General features: G+C 45.6%; 1 protein-coding gene across 2 annotated transcripts in view; it reads left to right on the forward strand.

Moving 5' to 3' along the window:
* Nucleotides 1-12,908, forward strand: part of SCARA5 (scavenger receptor class A member 5) — a 242,054-nt gene that overhangs the window by 66,142 nt on the left and 163,004 nt on the right. For both annotated transcript variants that reach the window (XM_083178845.1, XM_083178846.1), the window contains one exon: nucleotides 1,905-2,033. In XM_083178845.1, the coding sequence (XP_083034971.1) occupies nucleotides 1,905-2,033 (129 nt within the window). The remainder of the gene's footprint in view (nucleotides 1-1,904; nucleotides 2,034-12,908) is intronic.

Below are 12,908 nucleotides of genomic sequence, written 5' to 3' on the forward strand. Positions count from 1 at the left end.
TATTGTACATGTATCAGTAGCCGTTATTTACACTGGACGTCTGAGTGCGGCTTCTTTTGCATTCGCTGGGTGGGGGTGGGGGGTTTGCTGCCAAGCTTCCTGATCAGCACTGATCATCTGCACAGTAGGCGCTGGCTGGAGGGTACAATGATTAAAAGAGGCCAGCAGATCCCTCTGAGATTGGCAGCTGGGGGGTAGATTATCCCAGTGGGCGTTTCAGACTGGTCACATCTGATGTCAGGAGAAGCCCAGTCTGGTTTGGTGGCATTTGATGTAACCACAGCGGGCAAGTGGTAAAAGGCAGAAACAACAGACATAGTAAATATAAATGACTAGCTCACGGAATGATGCCAGCTTCTGCAAATCGGGGGCCCATACATTCCCACCGAGGGGAGAATAATGTTCCCCTTCCCCCAGAATACATTTTTGTCACCACTTTATAAAAAAAACACGTGTCAGAAGTAAGGACATTGTACATGTGGTCATTTCACTTCTCTGTCAGTTCCGCCTCTACGCTTCTGCTGACCGTGCGTGTCTGGCCACCATTAATGGGGAGGGTTCCTATAGAACCCTCTCCTGGTCATTTCTGCTGAGGAGCCCATTCCAGAGTTTCCTAAATCTGGGAATAAATCAGGCCTCATAGAAACCTATGGGGTCTGCGTTTGTGGTCGAAAATGGAACCTTCCATATCTGCTATGTTATACGTAAATAAACAATAATAGTAATAATGATTTATGGTTATTGCATAGATGGCGTTTCCATATAATTTTTTACGTTGCAATCCTGGACAGAATTTATAGATTAACGTTCATATTCCACCCAAGCCACAACGTACTGGGATTTTGAAGTGGGCTACATCTGGTTCCCCCTTGTGGCTGTTTATAATGTTAGCCTTGGGCTGACGCGTTTCATCGGTTCACGACCTATTTAGCCATAAATGCTTTAAGAGCTGATCGCGTCGGAGGGAAGAAGAAATCTTTGACTTACGAATGGTGTTTTCTTTCCGGTCCCACACATTCCAGCTCCGTTATTTAATTAATATAACCAAATCAATCATTGTATGGATACATTAAAACGCTGCGATTTATGCATTACTTAACAAAAGACCTAATTCAGGTTCCCACACAGATCTCAGAAAATCGTTATTCACCAGCGCGCATTTAAACTGCGATTGTGACGCTACTGCAGTTGAAGTGGCAAATGGGAGGGAAGGACGACGCAACAGGGGTAGCGCTGGACTGTTGCAGGGGTGTCGCACCGGCATGTCATTAAAGTGGTCCGGAAAAAGCAGATGAGAGACTGGGCCTGTGCTGGGTGTCCCATCCCGCAGCCTAGTGCCGGCAGTGGCAGTTTTGCAGTTTCAAAAACCTGCAGCTGAAGCTGAATAAGGCCCAAAGTTCTAATTTCCATTTCAATTTAATTCAGTCCCTACTCATGCGCAGTCTATCGATAATTGCCTGTAGATTCGCAACTGTGCGATCGCGCCAAGGCTTAGAGAGAGATAAAATGGGGAAATATAAAGTACCAGCCACCCAGCTCCCAAATACCATATTACAGGGGTATACACAAGGATGACCCGCAGTTGGGATGCCGGTGTTCAGAATATCGACGACAGCATCCTGATGGAGGGAAATATACTTATCGCCCCCCTCCGTTGTGGTGGATGCACATTTCAGGAGGAGAAGTATCAAACCTTCTAATAATGACATGGTTGTGTTGCCCATAGCAACCACTCAGAATTTTGTTATTTACCTAGTACACCGTAGACAGCGATAACCGGAATCATTCTGGTTGCTACGAGTCCTGTGCCCACGTTTTTCTCTTAACCAACAGATAAATACTTTTTTTTTTTTAAAGAAAAATTTCCACATTTTTATTAAATCAACCTTTCTCCCATTGTACAGGTCCTGCACAGGGTCGGAGGTCACCACGGCGCTGCGGACAGCTGGGTTCCATAGCAGCGCTGAAATACGCCGTGTTCGGCCTCTACTTACTGGTCTTCCTTATCCTTGTGGGCGTATTCATCTTGGCCGGTAAGTACAGAAAAGGGGGCAAATATGTACTGACAGTCAGTAAAAAACTAATACAGTTTTAAACATGCCAGTAAAATTCAGTTATTATGATACGACCAGACAAATTCTGTTCATCCTGGTATCGCTGATGAGATGAGTTGCTGGGAGCTGCGGGACTGGCGTGTGGGTTCAGGGTGCACCTAAGGCAGCGTCCGCTCTGCACCGTGGTAAGTGATGCCTGGTCAATGATGTGCAACCTGGTCAGTGATGTGCAGCGTGGTCAGTGATGTGCAGCCTGGTCAGTGATGTGCAGCCTGGTCAGTGATGTGCAGCCTGGTCAGTGATGTGCACCGTGGTAAGTGATGTGCAGCCTGGTCAGTGATGTGCAGCCAGCCTGGTCAGTGATGTGCAGCCTTGTCAGTGATGTGCACCATGGTCAGTGATGTGCAGCCTTGTCAGTGATGTGCAGCCTGGTCAGTGATGTGCAGCCTGGTCAGTGATGTGCACCGTGGTTAGTGATGTGCAGCCTGGTCAGTGATGTCCAGCATGCCTGGTCAGTGATGTGCAGCCTTGTCAGTGATGTGCACCGTGGTCAGTGATGTGCAACCTGGTCAGTGATGCGCAGCCTGGTCAGTGATGTGCAGCCTGGTCACTGATGTGCAGCCTGGACAGTGACGTGCAGCCTGGTCACTGATGCGCAGCGTGGTCAGTGATGTTCTGCCTGGTCAGTGATGTGCACCGTGGTCAGTGATGTGCACTGTGGTCAGTGTTGTGCAGCCTGGTCAGTGATGTGCAGCCAGCCTGGTCAGTGATGTGCAGCCTTGTCAGTTATGTGCACCGTGGTAAGTGATGTGCAGCCTGGTCAATTATGTGCAGCCTGGTCAGTGATGCGCAGCCTGGTCAGTGATGTGTACTGCGGTCAGTGATGTGCAGCCTGGTCAGTGATGTGCAGCCTGATCATTGATGTGCAGCCTGGTCAGTGATGTGCAGCCTGGTCAGTGATGTGCAGCCTGGTCAGTGATGTGCACCGTGGTCAGTGATGTGCACTGTGGTCAGTGTTGTGCAGCCTGGTCAGTGATGTGCACCGTGGTCAGTGATGTGCCCTGTGGTCAGTGATGTGCAGCCTGGTCAGTGATGTTCACCGTGATCATTGATGTGCAGCCTGGTCAGTGATGCGCAGCCTGGTCAGTGATGCGCACCCTGGTCAGTGATGCGCAGCCTGGTCAGTGATGTGCAGCCTGGTCAGTGATGTGCAGCCTGGTCCATAACTGTTACCAGAGGGTGAAGCTGAGACATGTCCTGAGATGTATCACAGTCCCAGCTCAGGAATAAAGGCAGCCGGGGATACACCGTATAATCCTCCATTTATCAGCGGCGTCACTTCATCTTACTGGAGGTAACATTATATCATGCTGCGGTATCCTACAGGGAAGTAATCATACTCTGGGTAATTGCTGCCATGACATAACTTGATGTTATCTGAAATCACGTCCATCAATCTCACTACAGCAATGTCATCAGAGCATTAGCTTAATCTATAACACATGGGGGCCGATTCAGTTCAGCACGCTCGGGCTGCATATATGCGCCCAAGCGATTATCGAACGACCGTGCATGCACGCTGTATGCTGTGCGCAGGTGCGAGCCGTCCGACTGAAGGCAGCAAGGGAAGGCTAGCATGGGTCTCTACTTGCACCCTGTGGGCGTTTGGGGGCAAGCTGCTGGCATTTTCTGGGCATTCCCTAGAAAACGCAAGCCTTCCCTGACCGTTGGGATGGAGGGTGTCATCAGCGGCCTCCGTCTCCCCACGGCCTATGCAGTGCCGAGTGAGTCCTGGATAACTCAGTGGTGCAAACAGGGGGGGAAATCATTCAATGGTACGTGTTCGCAGCTGTGCGCAGGGGCTGGCGAATGTGCAGGAGGGGGCGCTACCTGTTCGATGGGCTCTGATCACCCGCAGCCCAGTGAGCTGGTCTGAATCTTGCCCACGGAGAACCCTATTTGTGATGTATTTGCAGACGATGGAGACTCCTATATAATTCTGCTATGTATGAACAGGTTGCTACTGGTGACAGCCCAGTGTTTGTATGCTCACATGGAGAAACCTATGTAACAAGTACAACGATTGTCAGACATATCACTGATTGAGCAGAGAGGCTTTGATCTGCCTTTACAGTATTTCACTGTGACATCCTCCCCCTCTGTCTCCCCTCTGTGAATCAGGCCATCCCAATGGCCAGCTATTATCAGGAGAGCTGCCCTTTGTGTTGCTCATTGCATATGTAAGTACATCGAAGTATATTTTTTTTAAAATAATATTTTGTAAGTTTATACTAAGAGTAGGATTCACACTGTGTAGATACTAGAAATTTATATACTGTATCTGTGATTTTTTTTAATACTTCTGGTCTTTGTGTGAGTAAACGGTTACTTATTGCCAACTGTGATCTATACATTTGTGATAAACATGAAGGGAAAAAAAGGTACAGTATGATACTTGTATAAGGCACAGCGCCACCTGCTGTCTCTCCAGTAGAGCTTCTCAAGCAATACCCAGCCTGTAGCTGTGGCTATACTCCACCACAGAAATCTGTACAATCAGCCAGGTCTCCCTGTGTCTATGGACATCACTGAGCTGGTCTAGTTATCATTTATTATCAGGATATACCCTAAAAAACATTTTTGGGGGAGTACCTGCCAATAATAAATATTCACCGAATGCATCTACAATATATATATATATATATATATATATATATATATATATATATATATATATATATATATATACATATATATATATATATATATATATATATATATATTGGCTGCTTTGATGCCAAACTTTCCAAGCTCCGCTATCTGAATATGGTATTGTAACCTATAGTCTATTAATAACAAAAAGGTACAGAGGGGATTCATGGGATCCCTCCCTTGCATTTTCCAATTGCACATGATGGGGTAAGGGTGGGACAAAAGTGCAGGGTGGGGAAAAGGGGCAGGGGTGGGGAAAAAGGGAAGGGCAAAATGGAAGGGTGGGGGAAATGGTGGGACAAAAGGGCAGGGGAGGGGAAAAGGGGGTGGGAGAAAAGGGCATGGGTGGGGGGGGAAATGTCAGAGGTGGGAAAAAGGGAGGGGGACAAAAGGGCAGGGGTAGGAAAAAGGGTGGGACAAAAGTGCAGGATTGGGGAAAATGGTGTGGGACAAAGGGCATGGGTGGGGAAAAGGGTGGGGGAAAAAAGGGCAGAGGTGGGAAAGGGGTGGGACAAAAGGGCAGGGGTGGGGAAAAGGGAAGGGCAAAATCGCAGGGTGGGGGAAAGGGTGGGACATAAGGGCAGGGGAGGGGAAAAGGGGGTGGGACAAAAGGGCAAGGGTGACGAAAAGGGTTTGACAATAGGGCAAGTTTAATTTGTCCTGGCACTGCAGTTTCTGGTGGCAGCCCTCACCGTATCTATCCGCAATACTGACTTGCATCCAGCACTGCATCAGCCACAATTTGTGCCTTTTCTTTATACACTATAATAGTAATAGAATATATTTAAGTGTAATTTAAAAATCACAGTTTTCATCTTATTCAAGGGAACAGAAGGCCCTCCACCGGAGACTAAATGATCCGAGGTTAAATGAACAATCTGTCTCATTATAATGCCCAATTGGTTTGCTCTGTAAACCTCATAAAGATTTTATTACACTCCCCTTGCCTGTGTATGAGGGGCTGAGGAACACTGGCCTTTACATACCTATAAAACAGATCTCAGCTGACATTTAGAGACATTCCCGCTCATTGCTGTCAGTGCGCTTTAATGCAGGTCATGTTTTTATAGAGGAGAAAAACATTTCCCCTCGTGTGGAAGCCTCGCTGGGAGACATCATGTTGTTCTCTGTGGTTTTCTGTCCTCGTAGCTGGATAAACCTTCCATAGGAGATAATGATTCTGCATTAATAACAAAAGCGGCCAACAGGAAAAGTGTTTGTAATGCCCTATATAAATATCCATGGCGCACATTACACACCAGGCCACATTCACCAGCATTTTATAGTAGTTCCCTAGGACCCTTCTGCTTCACGCCATGTTTACTGGATTTCATTATAATGTTGTATTAAACCTCTCTTAAATAAATATAAACTACAGAGCTCAGCCGATAAGAATCTATGGTGAGAATTTCATGTAATATGGAGAAATAATAAAATGTGGTGGTGCACATTGTGATATGTAACACACACACCTGTGTAGAATGTGGTGATGCACATTGTGATATGTAACACACATACCTGTGTAGAATGTGGCGGTGCACATTGTGATATGTAACACACATACCTGTGTAGAATGTGGTGGTGCACATGGTGATATGTTACACACATACCTGTGCAGAATGTGGTGGTGCACATTGTGTTACGTAACACACACAGCTGTGCAGAATGTGGTGGTGCACATTGTGATATGTAACACACATACCTGTGTCGAATGTGGTGGTGCACATTGTGATATGTAAAAAACATACCTGTGTAGAATGTGGTGGTGCACATTGTGATATGTAACACACATACCTGTACAGAATGTGGTGGTGCACATTGTGATATGTAACACACATACATGTGGAGAATGTGGTGGTGCACATTGTGATATGTAACACACATACCTGTGTAGAATGTGGTGGTGCACATTGTGATATGTAACACACATACCTGTGCAGAATGTGGTGGTGCACATTGTGATATGTAACACACATACCTGTGTAGAATGTGGTGGTGCACATTGTGATATGTAACACACATACCTGTGTAGAATGTTGTGGTGCACATTGTGATATACAGTATAACACACATACCTGTGTAGAATGTGGCGGTGCACACTGTGATATGTAACGCACATACCTGTACAGAATGTGGTGCAGCACACTGTGATATGTTACACACACAGCTGTGCAGAATGTGGTGGTGCACATTATGATATGTAACACACATACCTGTGCAGAATGTGGTGGTGCACATTGTGATATGTAACACACATACCTGTGCAGAATGTGGTGGTGCACATTGTGATATGTAACACACATACCTGTGCAGAATGTGGTGGTGCACATTGTGATATGTAACACACATACCTGTGCAGAATGTGGTGGTGTACATTATGATATGTAACACACATACCTGTGCAGAATGTGGTGGTGCACATTGTGATATGTAACACACATACATGTGCAGAATGTGCAACAAAGTATATATGCCGTACCACCTAGGTGGAACGGTATATACAGGCGTTTTGGGGTGAGTTGTTTGGCAAGCTGCTCACACCTTGGGGAGGTCAACCCCCAGAAAATAGGGAACAAGAAAAGCAGACTGATGGTGGAGCGCTAACACAAAATTATATATGACCAATTGGGTATCAGAAATATTTTATTTACTAATGATATAGCTAAAAGGTATATATGTTTTAAAAAGAGCAATTGCAATTACAAAATAAAAAGTGTACAGAATAGTAAGGGACATATATGTATAATAATTATACAATTGGGGGTATCTCACTTGTTCCTAGATAGGCTCTCCAGGAATAGAGTTGGGCAATCTCCCACAAATCAAAAATGGAAAACTGGGATGGCGGGTGTCCATAAACCTGCTGGAGTTTTCTTGGGACTTGATCCAGATTTTTGTTGGACCATGGGGTTCAGTCCTTGATGTATTGTCTCCAGATGTATTTGGCAGGTGGTGGTTTCCCTTGGAGTGTCCAGTAAGTGTCCAACGGTGGGAAGAGATGGACGCGTTTCGTCGTCCACAGACAACTTTTTCAAAGGTATATATACCTTTGAAAAAGTTGTCTATGGACGACGAAACGCGTCAGGTTTAGTGATTACAGCCTACCTATTTGGGATTACAAAAGGACTCTCACTTGAACCAGCCCTCCTTTTTTCCATCTCTTCCCACCGTTGGACACTTACTGGACACTCCAAGGGAAACCACCACCTGCCAAATACATCTGGAGACAATACATCAAGGACTGAACCCCATGGTCCAACAAAAATCTGGATCAAGTCCCAAGAAAACTCCAGCAGGTTTATGGACACCCGCCATCCCAGTTTTCCATTTTTGATTTGTGGGAGATTGCCCAACTCTATTCCTGGAGAGCCTATCTAGGAACAAGTGAGATACCCCCAATTGTATAATTATTATACATATATGTCCCTTACTATTCTGTACACTTTTTATTTTGTAATTGCAGTTGCTCTTTTTAAAACATATATACCTTTTAGCTATATCATTAGTAAATAAAATATTTCTGATACCCAATTGGTCATATATAATTTTGTGTTAGCGCTCCACCATCAGTCTGCTTTTCATGTGTAGAATGTGGTGGTGCACATTGTGATATACAGTATAACACACACACCTGTACAGAATGTTGTGGTGCACATTGTGATATGTAACACACATACCTGTGTAGAATGTGGCGGTGCACATTGTGATATGTAACACACATACCTGTGCAGAATGTGGTGGTGCACATTGTGATATGTAACACACATACCTGTGTAGAATGTGGCGGTGCACATTGTGATATGTAACACACATACCTGTGTAGAATGTGGCGGTGCACATTGTGATATACAGTATAACACACATACCTGTGTAGAATGTGGCGGTGCACATTGTGATATATAACACACACACCTGTGCAGAATGTGGTGGTGCACATTGTGATATGTAACACACATACCTGTGTAGAATGTGGCGGTGCACATTGTGATATATAACACACACACCTGTGCGGAATGTGGTTGTGCACATTGTGATATGTAACACACATACCTGTGTAGAATGTGGCGGTGCACATTGTGATATATAACACACACACCTGTGCGGAATGTGGTGGTGCACATTGTGATATGTAACACACATACCTGTGTAGAATGTGGCGGTGCACATTGTGATATGTAACACACATACATGTGTAGAATGTGGCGGTGCACATTGTGATATGTAACACACACACCTGTGCGGAATGTGGTGGTGCACATTATGATATGTAACACACATACCTGTGTAGAATGTGGCGGTGCACATTGTGATATACAGTATAACACACATACCTGTGTAGAATGTGGCGGTGCACATTGTGATATATAACACACACACCTGTGCAGAATGTGGTGGTGCACATTGTGATATGTAACACACATACCTGTGTAGAATGTGGCGGTGCACATTGTGATATATAACACACACACCTGTGCGGAATGTGGTGGTGCACATTGTGATATGTAACACACACCTGTGCGGAATGTGGTGGTGCACATTATGATATGTAACACACATACCTGTGTAGAATGTGGTGGTGCACATTGTGATATGTTACACACATACCTGTGCAGAATGTGGTGGTGCACATTGTGATATGTAACACACATACCTGTAACACAGAGATCTGGTGAAGAAGTTCCCATTGCAGCACATTACCCTCTGTTATTTCAGAGCCTGTGATAGATACTGTAGATGACTGTTAGGAGCTGATTGCATGCTGTGGGAAGCTTCTCCACTTTATCTGTCGCCAAAGCTTGATGCATCTCCCCCTGTCTGTAAAAACCACTGGAATCTATGTATCCCCCTATGTCACAGCTTTGCTTATTCGCTTGATTGATTCAGCATGGGCTTCCTAAGGTTTAAATGACTATATTGGATTTTGGAATAAAATATAATTAGAAGCCCTACTAATTATCCCCCTCTCACTCATAATGATTTTCAGACGAGCTTCCCAGTGTTTTATTCTTAATTACTGATACATAATGAACGGGTAATAATGTCGCTGAGAACTTTCAATCCGGAAGCATCGTGTTACCGGGATTATCTTTGGGTAAACAGTTCAGCTATTGTTTATTCCACTCAATCCTGCATTATTATAAATACAGTATGATTTGATGGTGGATATTATTAATAATTATATATATATATATATATATATATATATATATATATATATATATATATATATATAGAAGCCAGGGGCGCGGCACTCCAACCTTTTCTTTATCAGCGATAAATAACACGCAGGACTGCAGTGTATACAGTATATTAACGTTTCAAATATTTAAATTTGTCTTCAGAATAAATATATATATATACAAAGCAGAAACAGAGTGCCCTAAGGGTGAAAGTACACAACTATTCCTCAGTTTATAAAATATTTCATAAAAGCCAACAACACAACTTATAAAAGATACACAATTTACACGGTCATTTGGTGGAATCAATTAACATAGTGTATGGTGATTCAATACAACAGCTGTCATCGATGGGGGAGAACCAGATGGTTTCCCTCCATCGATGGAATAGCAAAACGATGTTTTGCTTTTTTCTTTTTTCTTCAAAGTGTCTGGACACGGAGCATAGCTCCGCCCCCCCGACACCAGCGAAGCCCAGCCCCCTGTGTTTTGATTGGCCCGCACGCCAATCAATCAAATACAATGGATGACCATCGATATGTAAAAATATTGATGGTCATCTATTGCATAGTTAGGCACTATCGATGGCCAGTTGCAGAATTGCCATTGATGGCAACCATCGATGTCACTGGCAACGATGGCCATCCCTAAGAGATGGAGCTGTGAAGACAGACACTGGAGGTAGGAGCAGATATGGACTGGGGACAGGGTGGAGAGTTTGGATGCCTTAAACTGTCACAGCTCAAAGTAAAAACGTTCATAGCTCAAAGCGAAAGTAAAAATGGTCACAACTCAAAGTGAAAGTACATGGCAGAAGCCGTCAGTGTGACGGGCTTTTAACTAGTAATAGTAATTATTTCACAACAATGAACAAAGTAGATATAAACCAGGGCTAAAATGCATGAATGCAGCTTCAGCGAATGCCCTGTTCCCCAGAGCTAGCAATCTAACAGAAGACTACTTAGAGTCACCGTCTGTCAATCACTCTGTGTCTAATATGACCGCTGTTGCAAGACCGTCTCCAAAGATGTGCAAGGTGACTTTGGCGCACGGTAGTTGGAGGAACATCAGTTATATATGAAAATGATCATAATTGTGTCCGCCTACGAGTCAGGCCCTTGGTGCGATGCTACCGTGGTTATTACTGACCATTACGAGTCAGCCCCATGGTGAGATGCTGCCGCGGTTATTACTGACCATTACGAGTCAGGCCCATGGTGAGATGCTGCCGCGGTTATTACTGACCATTACGAGTCAGGCCCATGGTGAGAGGCTACCGCGGTTATTACTGACCATTACGAGTCAGGCCCATGGTGAGAGGCTGCCGCGGTTATTACTGACCATTACGAGTAAGGCCCATGGTGAGAGGCTACTGCGGTTATCACTGACCATTACGAGTCAGGCCCATGGTGAGATGCTGCCGCGGTTATTACTGACCATTACGAGTCAGGCCCATGGTGAGAGGCTACCGCGGTTATCACTGACCATTACGAGTCAGGCCCATGGTGAGATGCTACCGCGGTTATTACTGACCATTACGAGTCAGGCCCATGGTGAGAGGCTACCGCGGTTATCACTGACCATTACGAGTCAGGCCCATGGTGAGAGGCTACCACGGTTATTACTGACCATTACGAGTCAGGCCCATGGTGAGAGGCTACCGCGGTTATTACTGACCATTACGAGTCAGGCCCTTGGTGCGATGCTACCGCGGTTATTACTGACCATTACGAGTCAGGCCCATGGTGAGAGGCTACTGCGGTTATCACTGACCATTACGAGTCAGGCCCATGGTGAGAGGCTACCGCGGTTATTACTGACCATTACGAGTCAGGCCCTTGGTGCGATGCTATCGCGGTTATTACTGACCATTACGAGTCAGGCCCATGGTGAGAGGCTACCGCGGTTATCACTGACCATTACGAGTCAGGCCCGTGGTGAGAGGCTACCGCGGTTATCACTGACCATTACGAGTCAGGCCCGTGGTGAGAGGCTACCGCGGTTATCACTGACCATTACGAGTCAGCCCCATGGTGAGAGGCTACCGCGGTTATTACTGACCATTACGAGTCAGCCCCATGGTGAGATGCTACCGCGGTTATTACTGACCATTACGAGTCAGCCCCATGGTGAGAGGCTACCGCGGTTATTACTGACCATTACAAGTCAGGCCCATGGTGAGAGGCTACCGCGGTTATCACTGACCATTACGAGTCAGGCCCATGGTGAGAGGCTCTAGCGGTTATTACTAACCATTACAAGTCAGGCCCATGGTGAGAGGCTACCGCGGTTATCACTGACCATTACGAGTCAGGCCCATGGTGAGAGGCTACCGCGGTTATTACTGACCAATACAAGTCAGGCCCATGGTGAGAGGCTCTAGCGGTTATTACTGACCATTACAAGTCAGGCCCATGGTGAGAGGCTACCGCGGTTATCACTGACCATTACGAGTCAGGCCCATGGTGAGAGGCTACCGAGGTTATTACTGACCATTACGAAGTCTGTTTGGTCACTTATTGCCTACAGGGTCAGATTGGGCAGTGACTCAGTCGCCTTTCATAGCCCCTGGTATAAAGGAACATGCGGCTGGCAAGCTCAGTGACAGACATCTGTTACGTTGTCTACCATGTGACAACAACACCCCTGATCTCTGTGTGCTGGCGCAGGAAACAATGGGTACAAGATGATTTAAGAATGCAACTAAGTATCTGTCAGTGGAGTTTATATTCCTGGCTGATTAATGTACCCTGCGGCAATGACATAACCCCCCAGCTCCCCAAATTGCTCATCTGCACCCACAGAATTACACACAGGGAACAGCCTGTTCTCCTTTAGGTAATGCACAGGGTCAGTATGTTCCTGTGCCAGAGAGATCGGGGTAATGGGGGAATAAGATCACTGCTGTAGTACTAACAGTTATTATAATACATCATTGTATTACACAGCGCTGTACACTGAC

This window comes from Crinia signifera, chromosome 3 (assembly GCF_055691185.1).
Source record: "Crinia signifera chromosome 3, ASM5569118v1, whole genome shotgun sequence".
NCBI classification, from domain to species: Eukaryota; Metazoa; Chordata; class Amphibia; order Anura; family Myobatrachidae; genus Crinia; species Crinia signifera.